Source organism: Nicotiana tomentosiformis, chromosome 9, assembly GCF_000390325.3.
Source record: "Nicotiana tomentosiformis chromosome 9, ASM39032v3, whole genome shotgun sequence".
NCBI lineage: Eukaryota > Viridiplantae > Streptophyta > Magnoliopsida > Solanales > Solanaceae > Nicotiana > Nicotiana tomentosiformis.
In genome coordinates, this window is record NC_090820.1 from 113,455,607 (window position 1) to 113,476,124 (window position 20,518).

General features: G+C 37.3%; 1 protein-coding gene across 1 annotated transcript; it reads right to left on the bottom strand.

Annotated features, from left to right (window-relative positions):
* Window positions 1-14,509: 14,509 nt before the first annotated feature.
* LOC104103550 (sodium transporter HKT1-like) lies at window positions 14,510-15,352 on the bottom strand. The gene has a single exon (XM_070185548.1). The coding sequence runs from the start codon at window positions 15,350-15,352 to the stop codon at window positions 14,510-14,512; it is 843 nt and encodes a 280-aa protein (XP_070041649.1).
* Between the last annotated feature and the right edge of the window lie 5,166 nt (window positions 15,353-20,518).

Here is a 20,518-nt window from a genome sequence, read left to right on the forward strand (position 1 = left end):
CTAGCACATATGAATGCATGGAAGGAATTCAAAGAGTTACGCTTCAAGATGAATCAATGTCGCATGATAAGGAAAGAAAGATGGAAAGTTTATCCTAAATGCCTTACAACCTCTCAAAGATAGGTATGGATGTCATCATACCGATCCGCAAGACTCTACTTGACACTTGATCATTAAACGTAAAACCTATGAACCTAGTGCTCTGATAACAACTTGTTACGACCTAAAAATAACTAGTCGTGATGGCACCTAACTCGACCCACTAGGTAAGCCAACTAACAGTCAATACAATCCAATTGAAATTGTAGGAAAATAATGAAGAATTATCTGAAATTTTACAAATTAACCCAAGAACCAGTAGTACGAATTATGAGCTTCTAAGACTTGGAATTTAGAAAGCTGATACAAATAAATAGATTAACAAAATCTAAAGCTACCAAGGACAAGTGGCAGCTATATCCAGAATGCACGAACATCTCCAGGGTAAGCTCCCAACATTACCAACAGCTCCGCTCCAAAAATATGCACGGAAGGTATAGAAGTGTAGAATGAGTACAACCGACCCCATGTACCTAGTAAGTATTTTGTCTAACCTCGTCGAAGTAGTGACGAGGCATTTTAGTAAAAAGATGCTCACTAATAAAAATCTGTACCGAAATCTAGCAATAGAACTATATTACAGTATAACAGTATAGAGTACACGAAATGAATATACAAAACAATAACAGAGTACTAGAAGAGATCACAATTCCACAATTTCCAATATCTCAACCACTGTTTTCCTTAGAGCGAAACCAATAAACCACAATAGTCACCCCATAACTTTCATAACGCGAGGAATATACTCTGATATCAAGTCAACTGCACGACAACACCCTTCGTGCATTTATCTCATCCTCACCAAATATGCATACAACAGTACCAACCGGATGGCAGAAATATCGATAACAGTAATGACAAAGTAGGAAATACACAAGTAGCAATAACGAACGAGGATGTACATAAGGGCATCAATAACAGACTAGGCGAAAAACATAGAGGCGATGACAACAATCAGGAAAAGGAATGTAACTTCAACTAACTAGCATGGTGGAGGCATAAATACAATTATAACGAATAAGAGGGGAACACATGATCTTTATGCGTTAACAAGTAGAAGCATGAATAACTAACAAGGTAGAGGGCATGTACTAAGTGCAACCAAAATAGATACGACAAAGATATAATTATGGCAGCAGGAAGTAGGCATGGTATTTGCAAGTTTAGCAAGTAGAAGGTATGAGTGACACAATAAAAAATAAGATAAAGAACAAGAACAGGGCATTAACGACAAGTCACATAAGAACCATAAATACAACGATAACAGCTCAATGTAACGGCATGAACGTATACACAAAGGAAAGATATCACAACATAATGCATGATAATATAAATGAAATGGAATGAAATTACCCTTCGTGCTTTACACTCATATAACATGGCACAACATCACCCTTCATGCTTTTACTCACAAATGATATGGCACGGCATCACACTTCGTGCTTTTACATTCAATAATATGGCACGACATCACCCTTCGTTCTTTTACTCACAAATGATATAGCATGACATCACCCTTCGTGCTTTTACTCTTAATAATATGGCACGGTATCACCCTTCGTGCTTTTACTCTCAATAATATGGTACGGCATTACCCTTTGTACTTTACTCTCTCCCTCACATGATAATGTATAAACAAAGGTATGACATCACCCTTCGTGCTTTACACTCTTCCTTACCAAGCATATGTATATCAATGACAAACAAGGTAGAAATCATAAATAACGTCAAGGAAAGTGTTTAAACGAATATTTCAAATGAATCCCAATCACAACTTTCCAAGCCAACAATAGTTCAATAAACCCAAAAGAACCTTATTATTCAAGTATTCCAACAAATCTCACAAATGATCTACAACAGAAGTATAGAATCTAGTATCTCAAGAATATCGGTCGTAGCAATGTATTAATTATTATGCATATTGATGACTGAATAAAACACACCAATGTATTCTCAGAATTCCGTCAAATTTGACCAAGTTATAATAAGCTAAGTCGTAGTTCTAACATTTAATACTATGTTCTTAGTAACTAGGAGTCAAGTAAGGCATGAGGCAAGAGGGTCACGCGACTCTACAAGACACAATTTATAACATAATTTACCCCTGAGCATGGTTAACCCTGGCACATGTATATATGCTCGTCACCTCATATATGTATCGCTCCCGCATGTTGCAAACAATGTCAAATAGTAGGAAAAATTCCCTCAATAAAGTTAGGCAGGACACTTACCTCAATTCGGCTAACTCAATACTCAATTTATCTTTTTCATTTACAAATTCACCTCCGCTCGGTTCAATCTAGCCAAAGACGACTTAAATACATCACACAATGCAAGGGAAAACAATTTCAATTAATAAAGCTGTGATTTTTATATAATTTCTAAAAAGTCAACAAAAGTCAACACCCGGTGCCCGCCCGATCAAAATCCGGGTCCTAGGGTAGGTCTTTACTACTCATAGACTCACGAGTCCAAATACGTATTTTATTTCCAAATCCGAGACCTATTGGACTCTCAAATCTCAAATTTATATTTTTTCAAAGTTTTGCAAAATCCCCAAACATTTTCTTAGATTCTCATGAATTTGATGTTAATTCTTGTGTAAAATCATGAAATATAGTTGAGAATTGATTAGAGCTACTTACCCAATGATTTGGTATGAAAATCCCTTCACAAAATCGCCTCCCATCGAAGTTAGGATTCAAAATATAACAAAATGAAGCTAAGTCTCGGAATTCTCAGTATTTAGCAAGCTGCCGATGTCGCATTTACGACATGGGGTTCGCACATGCGAACCCCGCAAAAAATGCGAACAACTAATCGCAAAAGCGAAGTTTGAAATTCTATGTTGCCTTCGCAAATGCGACCAAAAGGTCGCAAATGCGAACACTGGTCCTTCGCCAAAGCGACCAGTTGGTCGCAAAAGCGAACTAACCCCGCCCAGGCCTTTATCGCAAATGCGATACTGAGTCTGCAAATGCGAACTCAACAGGCTTAGCAAAAGCGAAAAATTATTCGCAAATGCGAGTCCTTTCCCCAGCAGCCCAGCTTCGCAAATGCGAGGCTGCTTCGCAATTGCGATAAAATATCGCAAATGCGATGACACCAGTGCCAGCACTCAAAATCATAAAAAATCATTACGGATCCAATCCGAATCTCACCCGAGCCCCCGAGGCTCCAAACCAAACACCAACACAAGTCTAAAAACATAACACGAAGTCGCTCGCGCGACCAAATCGCCAAGATAACACCTAAAATTATGAATTGAGCACCAAATCAAAAGAAATTTTCAAGAAAATTTTAAAAATTCTATTTCAACAACTGGACGTCCGAATCATGTCAAACTAACTCCGTTTCTCACCAAATTTGACAGACAAGTCATAAATATAGAAATGAACCTATACCGAATTCCAGAACCAAAATACGGACTCGATAACCAAAAAGTCAAATATTGGTCAAACATCTCAAAGTCATTAAGCCTTTAACTTTCAAATTTCAACAAAATGCGATAACTCGAGTTAGGGACTTTCGAATTCGATTTCGGGCATACGCCCAAGTCCCAAATCACTATACGGACCCATCGGGACCGTCAAAATACGGATCCGATATTTGCTCAAAACGTTGAACAAAGTCAAGTCAAATGGGTTTTAAGGCAAAGATTTCATATTTTTATTAGTTTTTAACATAAAAACCTTTCAAAAAAATACCCGGACTGTGCACACAAATCGAGGAGGGCTAAAATAAGATTTTAAGGATTCGAAACATAGAATTAGGTTCTAAAACACAAGATGACCTATCGGTTCATTACATAATACATCATGCGGGGACACTCATGACCTCAAACTATCGAGAAAAGTGCAAGTGTTCAAAACGACCGGTCGAGTCGTTACACATGGATCAAGAAACACTACTAGAAATTCGGTAAAAACTGACCAAAAAAATCGACCAACTTTGCCAAATTTTTAGTAGTGAAACTTGCTAAAACACACTCTCTAATAGCTAAGCAGATCTTTTATTTTTATATTACTAGAAAGTAATTTCTTAGTTGAGCTCTTCTTGCTAATATTTTATATTGCATGTATACAAATTGCACCTGTGTTTAGAATAGAAAAATATTTTGCTTTGAAATATTATTTTGTAAACAATTTTTCAAGTGTTTGATTTTGTATAGAAGCATGTGAAAATGTATGGTAATCGTATAAAGAGGAGGATTGGTATAATAATATATATGGTGGTTTTCTTTTCTCTTTTATTTATTTGAATAATTAGAACTTATTGTTGAACAAAAAGTCAAGTTGAAGATCACTTTTGACCTATATTCCTGATATAAAAGAAAGGAGCCTTTAGCAACTGAAGGACAACAAATGTCTAAATATCGATTGAAGGAAGTGGTAGAGGAAACTATAATAGTTGGATATCAACAAAGAATTGACTTTTTGGTCGTAGTTTTGTACATTATAGATTTACAATAAAAGGGTCAGGCTCAGGCCCCCCTCTGTAATCCAGTCTATCAGCCAAATATTCCCCTTGACTACCCCCTCAAAGAAAAAAAAAAATCCATTTTTAACTGACGAAAAATGATTTTCCTATTTTAATGAATTTATTTATCACATATATTATAGGCATAATAGACTATTAGATATTTGTACTTATTACGGTTTGTTATCGCGGTCCCTATACTCTACAAAGTTTCATCTAGGCACTTTTAATTTATCAAAACCTATATTTTAAATCCCTCTGACCGTTGACCAAACTTATATGGCATTTAATTTGCTGAATCAGATAATTGCGTGGTTACACACACTTACAAGCGCGTGCATCAATTATTTTGATTAAAGAAGTTATTTAAAAAATCAGAAGAAAAAAAAACAATAAAAAAACAGAAAAATAGTTTTAAAAATCCCAAAGACCCAACCCCTTCCACATTTGCAACCCTTTCCCTAACCCTTCCCGTCATAATGCCTTCGGCGACCCCCGTTCCCCTCTTCCCGTCATCTGCAGTAAGAAGACAGTGATGATTGGCCCTACTCCTCCCCTTCCTCCACCACCACATTTGCCGTTCTTTTTTTCCTCCTCCACCACCACCTCAAACATCTTCCTCCGTTTTAAGATCAGTTGTAAAAAGAGAGATTAAAAGTATCTGGTGTATTCCCAAATAAAGCCTGTAATTCTTGAAGTTGGATGATAAAAAAAAGAAGATCTTGTTACTTTCTGAAATATTGGCGATGAAAACTGAAGCAATCAGTTAAAAACGACGGCTCTAATGATTTTCTGTGGTGCTTTCCAGTGGCTTCATGTAGTTTTTTAGGTGAGATAAATACGAATAGTGAGGAGATTCCTTGGGAAGCAATTCAACTCCGACCATGGCTTTTTCATATTCAGGTATTTGATAGAGGGAAGAAAATTGTGTGAATGCAGAGATCGGTATAAAAGAAAATTGTATACTTTAATGGTTGAATTTGAGTTGAATATGGAGATTGTTGAAAGAATTTGAGTTTTTCAAAGAAAAATGGTGGCAAGCTAGTGGCATATTGTGTCTGACAAGGATATTGATATCAGGGCGTCTGAGAGACACACAAGGTGGGAGGGGGGAGGGGGGTTTAAAGTAAAGTGTTTCAATAAGTATAAGTGTTTACTTGATAAACTATTAAGTATAGGGACCGAGATGACAAACGAAAACAAGTACAAGAGTTTATTAGGCTATTCTGCCTATATTATATAAATAGTGTTTAAAAGAGAAGCGTATTCAGATTTTAAGTTCTATATGGATTAAAATTTCTAATTATTTAGGATTGAACTTATTATTGGGATATACTATAAGCTATGCGTATTGTTGTATATTCTTTATGAAATATTTATTTATTTTTATTCAATTCAATAAAATTTTATTTTTAAATAGATCATATTTGAAATAATTGCATAATAAGAAGCCTCATTAATTAAATTTGTGGTCTTGTCGTGCCTGAATAATTAGAAAATAAAGAAAATCTTTTTTTTATGGAAAAAGAAAACCCATCAAGTTTAAGAAAAGGATTTTAATCCAAAAATCGCGTAGTATAAATTTTTGATATTTTCCACCTTGATTCCGACCACTTTTTGTACATGTTTTCCTAGAGAAATCTGCCCACTTGAATTTTACAATTTTTCAGTAACACAGCAGAAGATCGTGGAATTGCTGGTATCGTGACTAGACTTTTGAGATGGAAGTTGGTGGTGTTTCATTAGAGTTGCTGTTGAATGGTGTGTTATGTGATCGACGAATTATTTTCACGTTTCGAGAGGTAACTTTTGTAACTCCGTACGTACCAGTTGTCTAGTATAGATGTGATTTTGATATTGGGATTGCTTCCGCTATGTATAATAATCAAATACTTATTGTTCTTTAAAAGTAATGCGTTCATTTCTGTTATTTATGGCAATTATAGTGAATTTTCATACACAAATATATGCTCCACATCAAAAGGATGAACTCGGTACCGGAAGGCTACACCAGCCCTTGTTTAAAACATAAACCTAAAACCACTTACAGGTAACTGTTTAACATATTCTGTTATGACCTACTCTCTGCGTTTCAATTTAGATGAGGTAATTTGATTCGGTACGAAGTTTTAAAAAAATGACTTTTGAAACTTGTGGTCTTAAAAGTTTAAGAGGTAAAAGCTTTGTAGGGCCATGACATTTGTGTGGCTATAAAAACTTCTCATTAAGGGTAAAACGGGTAAAATGAAGAGTTTAAAGTTGAATTATTTTCATTGTAGAAATGTGTCATTATTTTTGGAACGGACTAATAAAGAAAGTGTGTTATCTAAATTGAAATAAAGAGAGTACTATTTATTGTTTACAATTGTTAGTGAAGATGTAATTTAAACTATACTAATAATTAACTGCTATGTTCAACTACAATATAAGAATAAAGAACTAGTTGTACAAAAGAAAGAATAGACAGATTAAAACTCGAGTACTCACTTCATTAAGGCGAATAACACTAAGATTGCTGGAGTAAGGGTTGAAAGATCGAACACAGATTCACCAGTATGCCTTGTATTCACAATTTCAAACAATGATCCCACCAGCTTATCTTAAGAACTCAATCCAGCAGTGGCTTCAGAATTCCATTCCAATGAACAAATGACAACAAACTGAATGGACAAGAGCCATGGTTTCCAAATTTGGAAAAATATGCAAGTATCCTACTCGTTTTGAGTTCTTCATGATATACTCAAACTCTCCTCTCTTTGTGATTTCCCAAAGAAACCAAATAGTGAAGCGTAAGTGTCACGACCCAGAATTCTAACTTGTCGTAATGACGCCTATCTCGAAACTAGGCAAGCCGACAACTTCAATAAACCACAATTTCTTTTAATTTTGAAAATATAATATTTAAACACAATCTACAAGTCTCGCAAATACCGATACACACACTCCAAAAACCCGGTGTCACTAAGTATATGAACATCTATACATTACAAGTCTGGAAAACACGGTCTATAATAATCTGAAACCAAATACAATAAACAAAAGGATAGGGAATGAGAGACAAGGTCTGTGAAACATAGCAGCTACCTCTGAATACTCCGAAATATCAACTGTATGAAAGAAACAACACCCACTATATCCGGGATCACCTGGATCTGCACACGAAGTGCAGGGTGTAGTATGAGTACAACCAACTCAGTAAGTAACAATAATAAAAAAAGAACTGAAAGTAGTGACGAGCTTCTCAGCTAAGTCCAAATACAGTACTTTTCAATTAAAAAAAAAAAGTAGGCATGCTCTCAAGTTCAACATTTAAGATTTCACTGAAATTTCATATCAAGTTTGGCCGAAACAGAAAATAATATTTTTTCGAAAATTTTCCAAAAATACTAATATATGACAGTTGAAATGCAGCAAATAATGAAATCAATGCATCCTCTTAGAGTAACAGTCACTCAGTCCTCCCATTCACTCCAACCTCACAGTCACTCTTTCCTCACAGTCACTCATTACTCAACACTCGGCGCTTGCACTCAGAAGACCGAGAAATCACACAAGCCAAAACTCGCACTCAGCATCCGTAATATGAGGATCATCATATTGGCGCTCTCTGATGTGATCATATAAAGAAGACCGAGAAACCACACAAGCCAAAACTTGATTCAGCTCGGAAACATCCAATCTAACGAACTGGTTAGCCAAGGCCTGAACATCCAAGGCTAAAGGCCTCTCTGTTATCGGTAAGTATGTTAACCTGCCCAAACTCTCCGCCTTACGACTCAAGGCATCGGCCACCATATTGGCCTTTCCGGGATGATAGAGAATGGTGATATCATAATCCTTAAGCTACTCCAACCACCTTGGCTGCCGCAAATTAAGATCCTTCTGTTTAAACAGATGTTGTAGACTCCGGTGATCGGTATAAACCTCACAATGGACACCGTACAAAAAATGTCGCCAAATCATCAAGGTATGAACAATAGCTACTAACTCAAGGTCATGGACCGGATAATTCTTCTCATGTACCTTTAACTATCTGGATGCATATGCAATCACCCTACCATCTTGCATCAGCACTGCGCCAAGACCAATACGCGATGCGTCACAATACAATGTATAAGACCTTGAACCCGTAGGCAACACCAATACTGGAGCTATAGTCAAAGCTGTCTTGAGCTTCTAAAAGGTCTCTTCACATTCATCTGACCGCCTGAATGAGCACATTTCTGGGTCAATTTAATCATAGGTGATGCAATAGTCGAGAATCCCTCCATGAAGTGACGATAATAACAGGCCAAGCCGAGAAAGGTCCGAATCTCAGTAACTGAAAATGGCTTGGGCCAACTCTGAACTGCCGCCTCTATTTTCTTCGGATCCACCTTAATCCCTTCACTGGACACTATGTGTCCCAAGAATGCCATCGAGTTAAGCCAGAAATCACACTTAGAGAATTTGGCATAAAGTTTCTTCTCTCTCAACCTCTGCAATACAATACCCAAGTGTTGTGCATGCTCCTCTTGGCTACGTGAGAACACCAGGATATCATAAATAAATACCACAACAAATAAGTCAAGATACGGTTGGAATACACTATTCATCAAGTGCATAAATGTTTCTGGGGCGTTGGTTAAACCCAAAAGACATCACAAGAAATTCATAATGGCCATAACGAGTCCTGAATGCCGTCTTTAGAATATCCGAATCCCGAATTTTCAACTGGTGATACCCCAATTTCAAATAAATTTTGAAAAATACCCTCGCTCCCTGAAGTTGATCAAATAAATCGTCAATACGCGACAAAGGATATTTGTTCTTGATTATAACTTTGTTCAGTTGTCAATAATCAATGCACATCCGCATAGTAACATCTTTCTTTTTCACAAACAAAACTGGTGCACCCCAAGGTGACACACTAGGCCTAATAAACCCCTTACCAAGGAGTTCCTGAAGTTGCTCTTTCAATTCTTTTAACTCAGCTGGTGCCATACGATACGGAGGAATAGAAATGGGCTGAGTGCCCGACACCAAATCAATACCGAAATCAATATCTCTGTCGAGTGGCATACCCGACAGGTCTGCAGGAAAGACATCCGAAAAGTCTCGTACTATCAGTACTGAATCAATAGTAGGAATATATGCATCAACATCTCTCACAAAGGCCAAATATGACAAACACCCCTTCCCAACCATACGTTGGGCCTTCAAATAAGAAACTACCCTGCTAGGAAACACATCTAGAGAACCTCTCCATGCAATCTTCGGCAACCCCGACATCGCCAACGTCATGCTTTTTGCGCGATAGTCCAGAATAGCATGACATGGAGACAACCAATCCATACCCAAAATTACATCGAAATCAACCATAATGAGTAATACAAGATCAACTCTAGTCTCCAGTTCCCCAATAATTACCATACACGACCGATACACACGGTCCACAGTAATAATATCGCCCACCCACGTAGATACACGAACAGGTAAAACTAAGGACTCATGGGGTATATCCAAATAACGAGTAAAATACGATGATGCATATGACTAAGTGGAACCATGGTCAAATAATATAGAAGCTTCCTTGTGGCACATTGAGACAATACCTATGATCACTGCATCTGAGGCAACGACATCTGGCCTGGCAGGAAAAGCATAGAATCGGGCCTGACCGCCACTTGATCGCCCTCCCCCTCTTGGGCGACCTCTAGCTGACTGACCCCCACCCCGTGCTGGCTGGGCAGGTGTTGAAGTCATAGTCTGACTCCTCTGTTGCACTGGACCTCCCGAGCGACAAGGACACTATCTCCACATATGCCCAAATTCCCCACACTCAAAGCAGATACCCGGTACTGGTGGTGGTGCTGACTGAATCGGGACCTGAGAACCAGAATAACTGCTAGAAGAACCTGGTGCAAATAAACCCTGAACTGAATAAGCATGGGACGAACTCTGGGCTGGCACGACACTGAGAGATGACTGGCCCTGATGAGAACTATATAAACCCTGGCCGGATGATGCACCGCGGTGAACTGGACGACCCGGCCGAGCATGTCTGTAAGGACGACCCCTACCGCGGTAAAACTGACCCCAGGAAGGAACACCGCTAAAATCACCTGGATCACGAGGCCTCTTAGCCTCCCTTTCTCTACACTCTCGGCTACGGACCATCTTTATCTGCCAAGCAATGTCAACTACCTCATCAAAAGTAGCATTAGATACTCTCTCTCCCGAGTCATAAGTAACCGTAACTGATATGTGAGGCCATCAATGAACCTACTAATCCTCTCCCTATCAATGGGAACCAACAAAACTGCGTGACGAGCCAACTCAAAAATCTTATCTCGTATTGCATCACAGACATGCCATCCTGACGTAACTGCTCAAATTGTTTGCGCAGGTCCTCTTTGCGGGACTGCAGTACAAACTTCCCCAAAAATATTGAACGGAGAATTCCTGCCATGTAAGTAGTACAACATTGACCGGCCTGCGCCTATCATAAGTCTCTTACCATCTGAAGGCAGCTCTAGAAAACTGAAAAGTAGTGAAGGAGAATCCACTGGTCTCCAAAATACCCGTTGTCTGAAGTATCCGCTGGCATTTATCTAGAAAACTGCGAGCATCCTCTGATTCATCACCGCTAAATGATAGAGGTCGAAGCCTCCCAAATCTCTCAAGTCCCATATGCTCATCATCTGCCATAACGGGGACTACCGGGGCCTGAACAGCTACAGCCGGCTAGGCTGGTAGTGCCCCCGGTATCTGAAGTCCCTGCACTACCTAATCTGGATTACGGGCAACAGAGGTATGAGTACCTCCCCTGACCTGAGAAGTGGCAGGTGCGTCCTGAGCCAAAACCACATGAGCAAGACCAGTGCAAACTGCCAATATCTGGGCCAAAGTATCCCGAAGGCCTGGAATCTCAATGGGCACAACTGGTGCCTTAGCTGGTCCTGTCGGCTCAGCTATATCTGGAATTTGCTCATGAGCTGGTGCAACTGGTGGTACTACAGGTGCAGGTCCAACTGTGGTACGAGCTACACCTCGACCTCTACCTCGGCCCCGACCTTTACTATGGCTCCGGCCTCTCGCGGCCTTAGCTTGTGGCACTGGTGGCTGACCGTCCGATCCGGTAGTACGTGTTCTCACCATTTGTGAGAGAATAGAATAACAAAAATTTAGTTTCCGGAATCAATAAGTCACATGACATAATACAAGAAAGTAAAATTTTCCTAAGGGTTAGACAACCTCTCGAAGATAAGTACAGACGTCTCTGTACCGATCCGCAAGACTCTACTAAACCTGCTCATGACTCGTGAGACCTATGTAAACTAGGCTCTAATACTAACTTGTCACGAGCCAGAATCCTAACCTGTCGTGATGGCACCTATCTCGATACTAGGCAAGCCGACAACCTCAATAAATCATAATTTCTTTTAAGTTTGAAAATATAATATTTAAAAACAATCCACTAGTCTCGCAAATACCGATACACACACTCCCAAAATACTGTGTCACTGAGTACATGAGCATCTATATATTACAAGTCTTGAAAACACGGTCTATAATAATCTAAGACCAAACACAATAAACAAAAGGATAGGGAAGGAGAGACAAGGTCTGCGAAATATAGCAGCTACCTCTGAATACTCCGAAATATCAACTGTATGAAAGAATCAACACCTACTATATCCGGGATCACCTGGATCTGCACACGAAGTGCAGGGTATAGTATCAGTACAACCAACTCAGTAAGTAACAATAATAAATAAAGAACTGAAAGTAGTGACGAGCTTCTCAGCTAAGTCCAAATACATTACTTTCCAATAAAAAAAAAGGTAGGCATGCTCTCAAGTTCAACATTTAAGATTTCACTAAAATTTTATATCAAGTTTGGCCGAAACAGAAAATAATATTTTTCCGAAAATGTTCCAAAAATAGTGATATATGACAGTTGAAATGCAACAAATAATGAAATCAATGCATCCTCTCAGAGTAACAGTTACTCAGTCCTCCCATTCACTCCAACAGTCATTCTTTCCTCACAGTCACTCATTCCTCACAATCACTCATCACTCGACACTCGCACTCAGTAGGTACATGCGCTCACTGGGGATGTGTACAGACTCCGGAGGGGCTCCTTCAGCCCAAGCGCTATATCAAGCCAATCATTGCATAAATCAATAAAACATGTTGCGGCGTGCAGCCCGATCCATAAATATCCTCACAATCAGGCCCTCGGCCTCACTCAATCATAAACCTCTCTAGTCTCTCGGACTCTCAGAAATCATGATAAGCAGCCCAACAACAATGATATGATGCATCAATAATGAATAAGAGAGACTGAGGTAAACATGTGCAAATAGAACTGTGACTCTGTGCAAAACAACAATTTAGCAAATAATTTCACAAGTACACGACCTATGTGGGTCCCAACAGTGTAAACATATGATTTAAACATGATTCATAGATCAATTTCTCTAATACGGGAAAAAATATATGAATATTAACAGATTTTTCAACTACACAGTTCCATGGAATTTACCAAGTCATAATTCCTATGGTGCACGCCTACACGCCCGTCACCTAACATGTGCATCACCTCAAAGCTAATCTCATAATACATATTAGGGGGTTTCTTACCCTCAGGTCCAAATTTAGAATTGTTACTTACCTCAAGCCGTGTGAGGCCCACATCTCAGAACCCGACAAAAGTTATAAAATCCGGAAGCCCATTCAATCACGAGTCTAACCATACTAATTTTACCAAAATCTGACCTCAACTCGATCTCCAAATCTTCAAATCTTAGTTTTAAATCCCTAAGTTCATATCCCCGATTTACACCTCAAAAATATGTAATCTAGTTGGATTATTCGATGATAATTCAATATTATAAAGTAGAAATGATAACAAGTGACTTACCTAAAAATTTTTGTGAAAACCTCGTTCAAAATCGCCCAGCCCGAGCTTGAAATGCCCAAAAATGGCAAAAGCTCGGAACCCCTCTGTTTTTCTACTGCCCAGGGGTTTTCGCTTCTGCGGGATTTTATGCGTATCTGCGGATAAGCTTTTGCGAGGAGCTGTCCGCTTCTGCGAAGCTGCCTCACCAAGCGCCCTTGCGCTTCTGCGATCAAACGCCCGCAGGTGCGGGGACGGTTCTGCAATCGAAGCCCCAGCTATGCCTGGACGCATATGCGATGGAAGGCTCACTTCTGCGAGCTCGCACCTGCGATGGAAATTCCGCAGGTGCTATTACATTAGATGGTAGAAACCTTCAAATTTTCTTCTAAGTCCGAATTTGATCAGTTAACCTTATGAAACTCACCCGAGGCCCCCGGGACCTCAACCAAATAACAACAAGTCCTAAAACACCATACGAACTTAATTAAACCCTTAAATTACCTCAAACAATGCTAAAACTACGAATCATACCCCAATTGAAGCCTAGTGAACTTTAAAATTTTATGTTTCCACAAACGACGTCGGAACCTATCAAATCAAGTCCGATTGACCTCAAATTTTGCACACAAGTCATAAATGACATAACGAACCTATTAAAATTTTCAGAATCGAATTTCGATCCCGATATCAAAAAGTCAACTCTCGGGTCAAACTTCCCAAAAATTCGACTTTCACCATTTCAAGTCTAATTCCACTACGGACCTCCAAATAATTTTTCGGATATGCTCCTAAGTCCAAAATTACCATACAGAGCTATTGGAATCATCAGAATTAAATTCCGATGTTGTTTACATATATGTCAATATCTGGTCAACTTTTCCAACTTAAGTTTTCAATTATGAGACTAAGTCTCTCATTTCACTCCGAAATTCTTCCTGGCCCAAACCAATTAACACGGTAAGTCATAAAAAACTGTAAAGCATAACCTGAGTAGTAAATGGAGAAATGAGATTATAATACTCAAAACGACCGGCCGGGTCGTTACAGTAAACAAGGAGCATACAATGTGTTTCCAAAAAGGACTTGAGGGATAAGAATGAGAAGAAGGCTTGAATTTTTCTTGAAAACCATCATGTTTTCATTTGTAGGGACAAACCCACAATTTGCAAATGTTGAAACCGTGGTGAAGAGGGAAAAAGTATGCAAGTTAAGCTCCTTTTCTTTGAGAACTTGTTTTGCACTTGGAATAAAGCTTATGTAGATAGAAACTAAGGAAGAACCAAGAATAACAACACCTAGAGTATAACCAAAAACCACATAACTCAAGAATCTTAAAGACTTCAATTTGACATTAATTGTCTCACTGTCCTCCATAGAATTGGTTATTGCATGTTCAAAATTATTATCCTCTTTTTCATGTCCTAGCTCAAGATGATGGATGGAGTTCCTAGTAGAGTTTGAAGAGTCGTGAGAATCTATGCTAATAATAGAGTTTGAAGATTCAATTTTGTTTTGTAAAACCGTTTTTTCCATGGAAATTTTGGACTTCATGAGTTGAAGTCTAAGAAAAGAGGTAACAACCTCCCCACCAAGAAATATTAATATGGTTAAGAAGACAAGTTGAGCGTTTGAGAAAACCTCCATTTCAACAGTGGACATGCTAGAAACTGTGGCAGCAGAAACAGAAGTGAAAAACACATCAAGGTTTTGAGGCCTAAATGACGGCAGAGTTCTAGGTTTTGAAATAGTCAAAGCTAAAAAACCTAACAATGAAAGGATCATGAAATAACTTACTTCAATCCAAAATGGCTTTACGCCAAGATTGACAATATGAACAATAGAGAAGGAAAAACCTTGGCGGTAAGATGATGAAAACATTTTCATTTTATGAACTGGCTTGACTCTATGTCCAAGGGTTGATTTATAGTAAGTATTATGAAGTAGTGGAGTTTCCCTGTGCTAGGGTCTTTCGTTTTTAATTTCGCACGCGCTGTCCAGCATCCGCATTGGAGATGACTAATCCGAAATTATCAACGTGTAAGGCTCGAGGAGAAATGCTCCCGGCCAAGTATGTAAGCTTTAAATCCCAACAAAAATTAGTGTATCAGAATATTTTAAGGAGTCAGAATATAATAATTCTTGGAAAATCATAAGTAATTCTTTTATCATAGGTAGTGGAAAAAGATGCTATGCCATTTGAACAACGTGTTAATATAATATAGGATGCATCTTATATTCTTCAATACTGGCAGAATTGGTTGAAATCTTGACCATAACACAAAAATGGAATGCAATAATTTTACGCAGAGTAGGCAACTCAAAAGCGTAATCATTCATCAAATACAAGGAAACGATATCCTGATTCTTTCTTTCCTAATTATGCCAATAGTGAATATTTTAAATATTTTTTAAGTAGTGTAATACTTCATTCTATTTTATATGATAATATTTGACAAAATATAAATTTAATATTTACAAATTATATGAATTAATATATATTAAAGTAATTCTAACATTATGTACGGTTCAAAAATAAAATACAATACCAGATAAATTATAAGATGCCCATATCTCATGATTGACACTTCTTGATTGAATATAGCCCACATCTAATAAAATTTGACTTTTGAATCATCTGCTATGTATCACCTTAGTATTGCCATCTATAACACTCTCAACATGCAATTTAAATGAAAAAGCGTCATTGCATGCCATGTCATATATTGACTTGTTTGCCTTGATACTTTCAGCCACAAGTTAAATCCAAGCGGAAGTTGCACTTAAGTTTCTTTTTTTTTTTTTACTTTTTTTTTTTTGGTAATATCACTTAATGTTCATGCAAACATAACCTAAGCATCACATACTAGAAAAAGCAGATGAATGTATGACCATTCTATACATATGTTTGTGCGATTGTTTTTGTCTCTATGTCGATTAATATATATTTTGAATACATCTTTTAGCAACAAGTGGAATGGAACCGCATTTTCATTTGAAAATAGTATTGATGTTGAGTAGAATGAGATTACTTGTGCCGGGTGTTAAGAGAATTTGAATTGTCCGAATTCTGGTCTGACATGGTTTGGAGGCTGTCTTTTTTTTTTTCTTAATTAAAACTAGGCTTCCTTTAATCATTGATGTGCAAGATGTTACACTGTAACCAAACTTTATATATGATCATTGCCTCATGAACCGATAGATCATTTACAGTTTTACCCTTTATTTTTGTGTTCCGAGTCCTCAAACAACTCCGTTTAATATTTCTCGATTTGTGTGCGATGTCCGTGTCCTTTTTCCGAAAGTTTTTTATGAGAAAATTGATGAAAATGTGAATTCGTGCCTTAAAACACAATTTGTTGAAAACTTGAAATTTAAAGGTTTAAAAATTTTTTAAGTTTGACCGTAGTTTGACTTTGTTGTTACCGGGTTCGGATTTCGGTTCCGGAACCTGGTATAAGTTTATTACAACATTTATGACTTGTCTGCAATTGTTAGTGCAAAACAAAGTTGATTTGACGTGATTCGGACGTCCGATTGAGAAATTAAAAGTTCTAAGTTTCATTAAAATTTTCATTCGTTTTGGTGTCTGATTCGTAGTTCTAGCTATTATTTTGGTGTTTTGAACACACAAGCGAGTTCATATGATATTTTTGGATTTGTGTGCATGTTTGGTTTGGAAATCCAAGGGCTCGGGTGAGTTTCGAATAGGCTACGGATGGTTTGAACTTAGGAAAATTTCTAGTTTTGCGCTTCTCCTGTCATCTGGTGCTTTCTTCTTCGCGATCGCAATGATACTCCCGCGATCGCGAAGAGTAATCTGTGCTGGGGAAGCTTTTCTTCCTCGCGAACACGATGGCTAGTACGTGAACACGAAGCTTTGGGGGTTGCCCTTCGCAAACGCGGGTAGCCTTTCGCGAACGCGTAGTGTTGAGGGACATGGGCAGGGGGATCTGTGGTTTGCTCTACGCGAACGCGAGCCCTGGCTCACGAACGCGAAGGCATGGGGGAGAAGACTTCGCGAACGCGTGAGAAAACGCACAAACGCATAGGCCATTTGGGCCGTTGTGCATAGAAAACGTGAAAATTATTCCACGAAAAAATTGTTAGTGGCAATTCCCACTGAAATTCAATGGGAAAAGTGAAATTTCTTTTTCATGTATAAACAATAACGTTTCCCATTGACTATCCGTGTAAACGTATTTGCGCAAAAATACGCATAATTTAGTTCCCTCTAATTCGGTGGAAAAAGTCATTAAAAAAATAATTATATAAAACTAAAAACATTTCCTAGGGAAAACAGTAGAAAAAAATAAAAAAACACGTTTTTAAATATTTCCACAAATTCTGTGTGAACGAAAATTTTTGAATTTTGAATTTTTGTGCTTTATAAAAAAAAATGAAAACTTTTCCATGGAGATTTCTCACGGAAGTAGTGGGAAAGTTTTATTATTATTCACATAACTTTTTAGTTTTCTCTTAGTCTATTTCGTGTTTTCTCCCTCTGTCTCTCCACTCCAACGACGAATGTTTCACCTCACTCAATTTTCAGGTAAGCCCTCCCCCCCCCCCCCCTCTCCCCCCCACTCTCTCTCTCTCTCACTCCTTTTTCGATTTTGATTTTTCAAAACTTAGGGATTCTGCTATTTCAAACCCTAGGTTTGAAAAAATTATTGTTGTTCTCTTGTGCATGTATAGTCTAATTAAACCTAAATCTTTATTTATTTCGTCTTATAAACAATGAATTTGTTAAAAGACAATATTGAGCTCGTTTATTTTTATTTAGTTTGGTCTATTTTTCAGATCTGTTTTTAAAAAAAATGGATTGGTGCTATGTATTTACACATTTTCTTCACAAACATGGAGAAATTAGAAAGATTTCTAAGTTGCCCATGTCAAAATAAGGAATATTTTCCTCCTTGAGAACTGTAAAATAATGTAGTCTTTATTTAAAAGTAGCTACAGATTTAACAATGCAAGCATAATCCTGCTAGGACCGCAGACAAACACCTTCTAAAACTAGAGTTTCCTTGAATTATGCCATATTTTTTATGATATAGTTACTAAAGTAATGTCTAAGTTTAGATTGGAATATCTTTTGGAATATTTTTCAGATTCTTTTAAAAGTATATGAATGAGGGTGGGTTTGAGTTTGTTCACAGTAATCTAAAAATATAGCTTTTAATTGAATTAAAAAAGGAAAAAAGAAAAAGAGTAGTTACTAATATTTTTCAGAATTAAAGAGGAGAAATTAATGAGTTCATTGCTTATTTCATTAGGTGCTAGAATGTGTCTATTTGAGAATGATTTTATCATTTGAGTTCTTGTCGTAGCTTAACATTTCCATTTGATTTTTTTTGTTTATAGGTGTTTGGTTCTTTAAAAGTTGAAGATGATAGAATCTAATTGAGAGCAGATGCCAGTGATGCCTATTAGTTGGCTTATGGGTATTGATTTTTACAAAAGAGATGATGTAGTAATTTTTTTCCATTAGAAGTACTGATACATTGTCTATATGCGAGTAAGTTTCATACATTAGATATTTTTGAAACATATTAAAATGATTAAGTCTAGCCAGACTGCTAAGTCTTTTATCCTTCCATGTGTTTCACTTTAAAGTTTGAGAAACAAAGATACTTACTTGCATAAATTTTCTTTAATAAAGTTTACTTTTATAATAATTATATTTTTTTACAAGATACTTTCAAACGAAGCTTGGAGGAGTTCATTAAAAATCAGTCGATTGATGAAAACTATGGAATACTTGTCACTAGTGATGTTAAAAGTCTCAAGCTCAGATAAATTTCCTCCTAGCATTTGGTGCATTTCTTGTGCCCTGTTCTCCAGCATCTGATGATAACTAAGGATTAGTTTCTTTTATTAGTTTGTCTTGGATCGTAGCTGGATGTTGAACATTGAATGCTGGATTTTTTGAATTTTTGTTCTACTTTCTGTTTAGTTGGATATTGTTTATGAAATGGATTGAATTAGGTTTATTTTATGAAATGAATTGGATTGCATGTTGAATTTGGTATTTGAATTCTTAATTGTATTTAGTTTTGTATTTTTGACTGTACTTTCTGTTTGGCAGGTGTTGTAGTTCTAAAAACAAATTTGGCCATGAAAATATTTTTCAGATTTACCACGGATTTTCCACTATCTCCGTGGGAATTTTGTGCATATTATTTCAAGAATTTTAATATTTCCCATTGATGTTTTTGGGAATATTCAAATGTTTATTTCAGGTTACGAATATTTTCCACTACTTCTATGTGTCAAATAAAATAATATCTAAATTATTTTTAATACATCCCACATATTTGGTGGGAAACTTAAGAAAATTAAATTATTATATTATCTTACTTTTCCCACGATGTTCGTGGAAAAATACATTATGTGACCCCACCAAGTTCTCGTGAAGCCCTCAGTGGGAAACTCCCTGGAAATTACCCACGAATGTCCTGCGAAACTATTTTTCCACCAGCCATATTTCCACTGAGCGTCTCCCCTGGGAATGTCATGGGAATATTGAAATTTCACACAGATTTCCAACCGATTCTTCCGTGGGAAAAGTTTATATTTCTAGTAGTGAGGTTACATTGTAATTTGGCATCCCAAACTTTATATATGATCATTATGTGATGACTCGATAGATCATTTATAGTTTTACCTCTTATTTCGGTGTTCCGAGACCTCAAACAGCTATATTTAATATTTCTTGATTTATGTGTGCCATGTCCTTTCTCTGGAAGGTTTATATGAGAAAATTGAAAAATATGAAATCGTGCCTTAAAATTTATTTGAGTTGACTACAGTCAATATTTTTTGTAAACGGATCTGTATAAGTATTTTGACGGTCCCGGTGGGTCCGTATCTTGATTTGGGACTTGGGCTTATGCCTTGAATTGAATTCTGAAGTCCCTAACTTGAATTAACGCAATTTGTTGAAAACTAGAAGTTTAAAGGTTTAAAGAATTTCTAAGTTTGACCGTAGTTTTACTTTGTTGTTACCGGGTTCGAATTTTGGTTCCGGAACCTGGTATAAGTTCATTA

What these genes read in the sequence shown, in the direction of transcription:
- LOC104103550 (XM_070185548.1), bottom strand. Translation starts at nt 15,352, where the DNA reads ATGAAAATGTTTTCATCATCTTACCGCCAAGGTTTTTCCTTCTCTATT.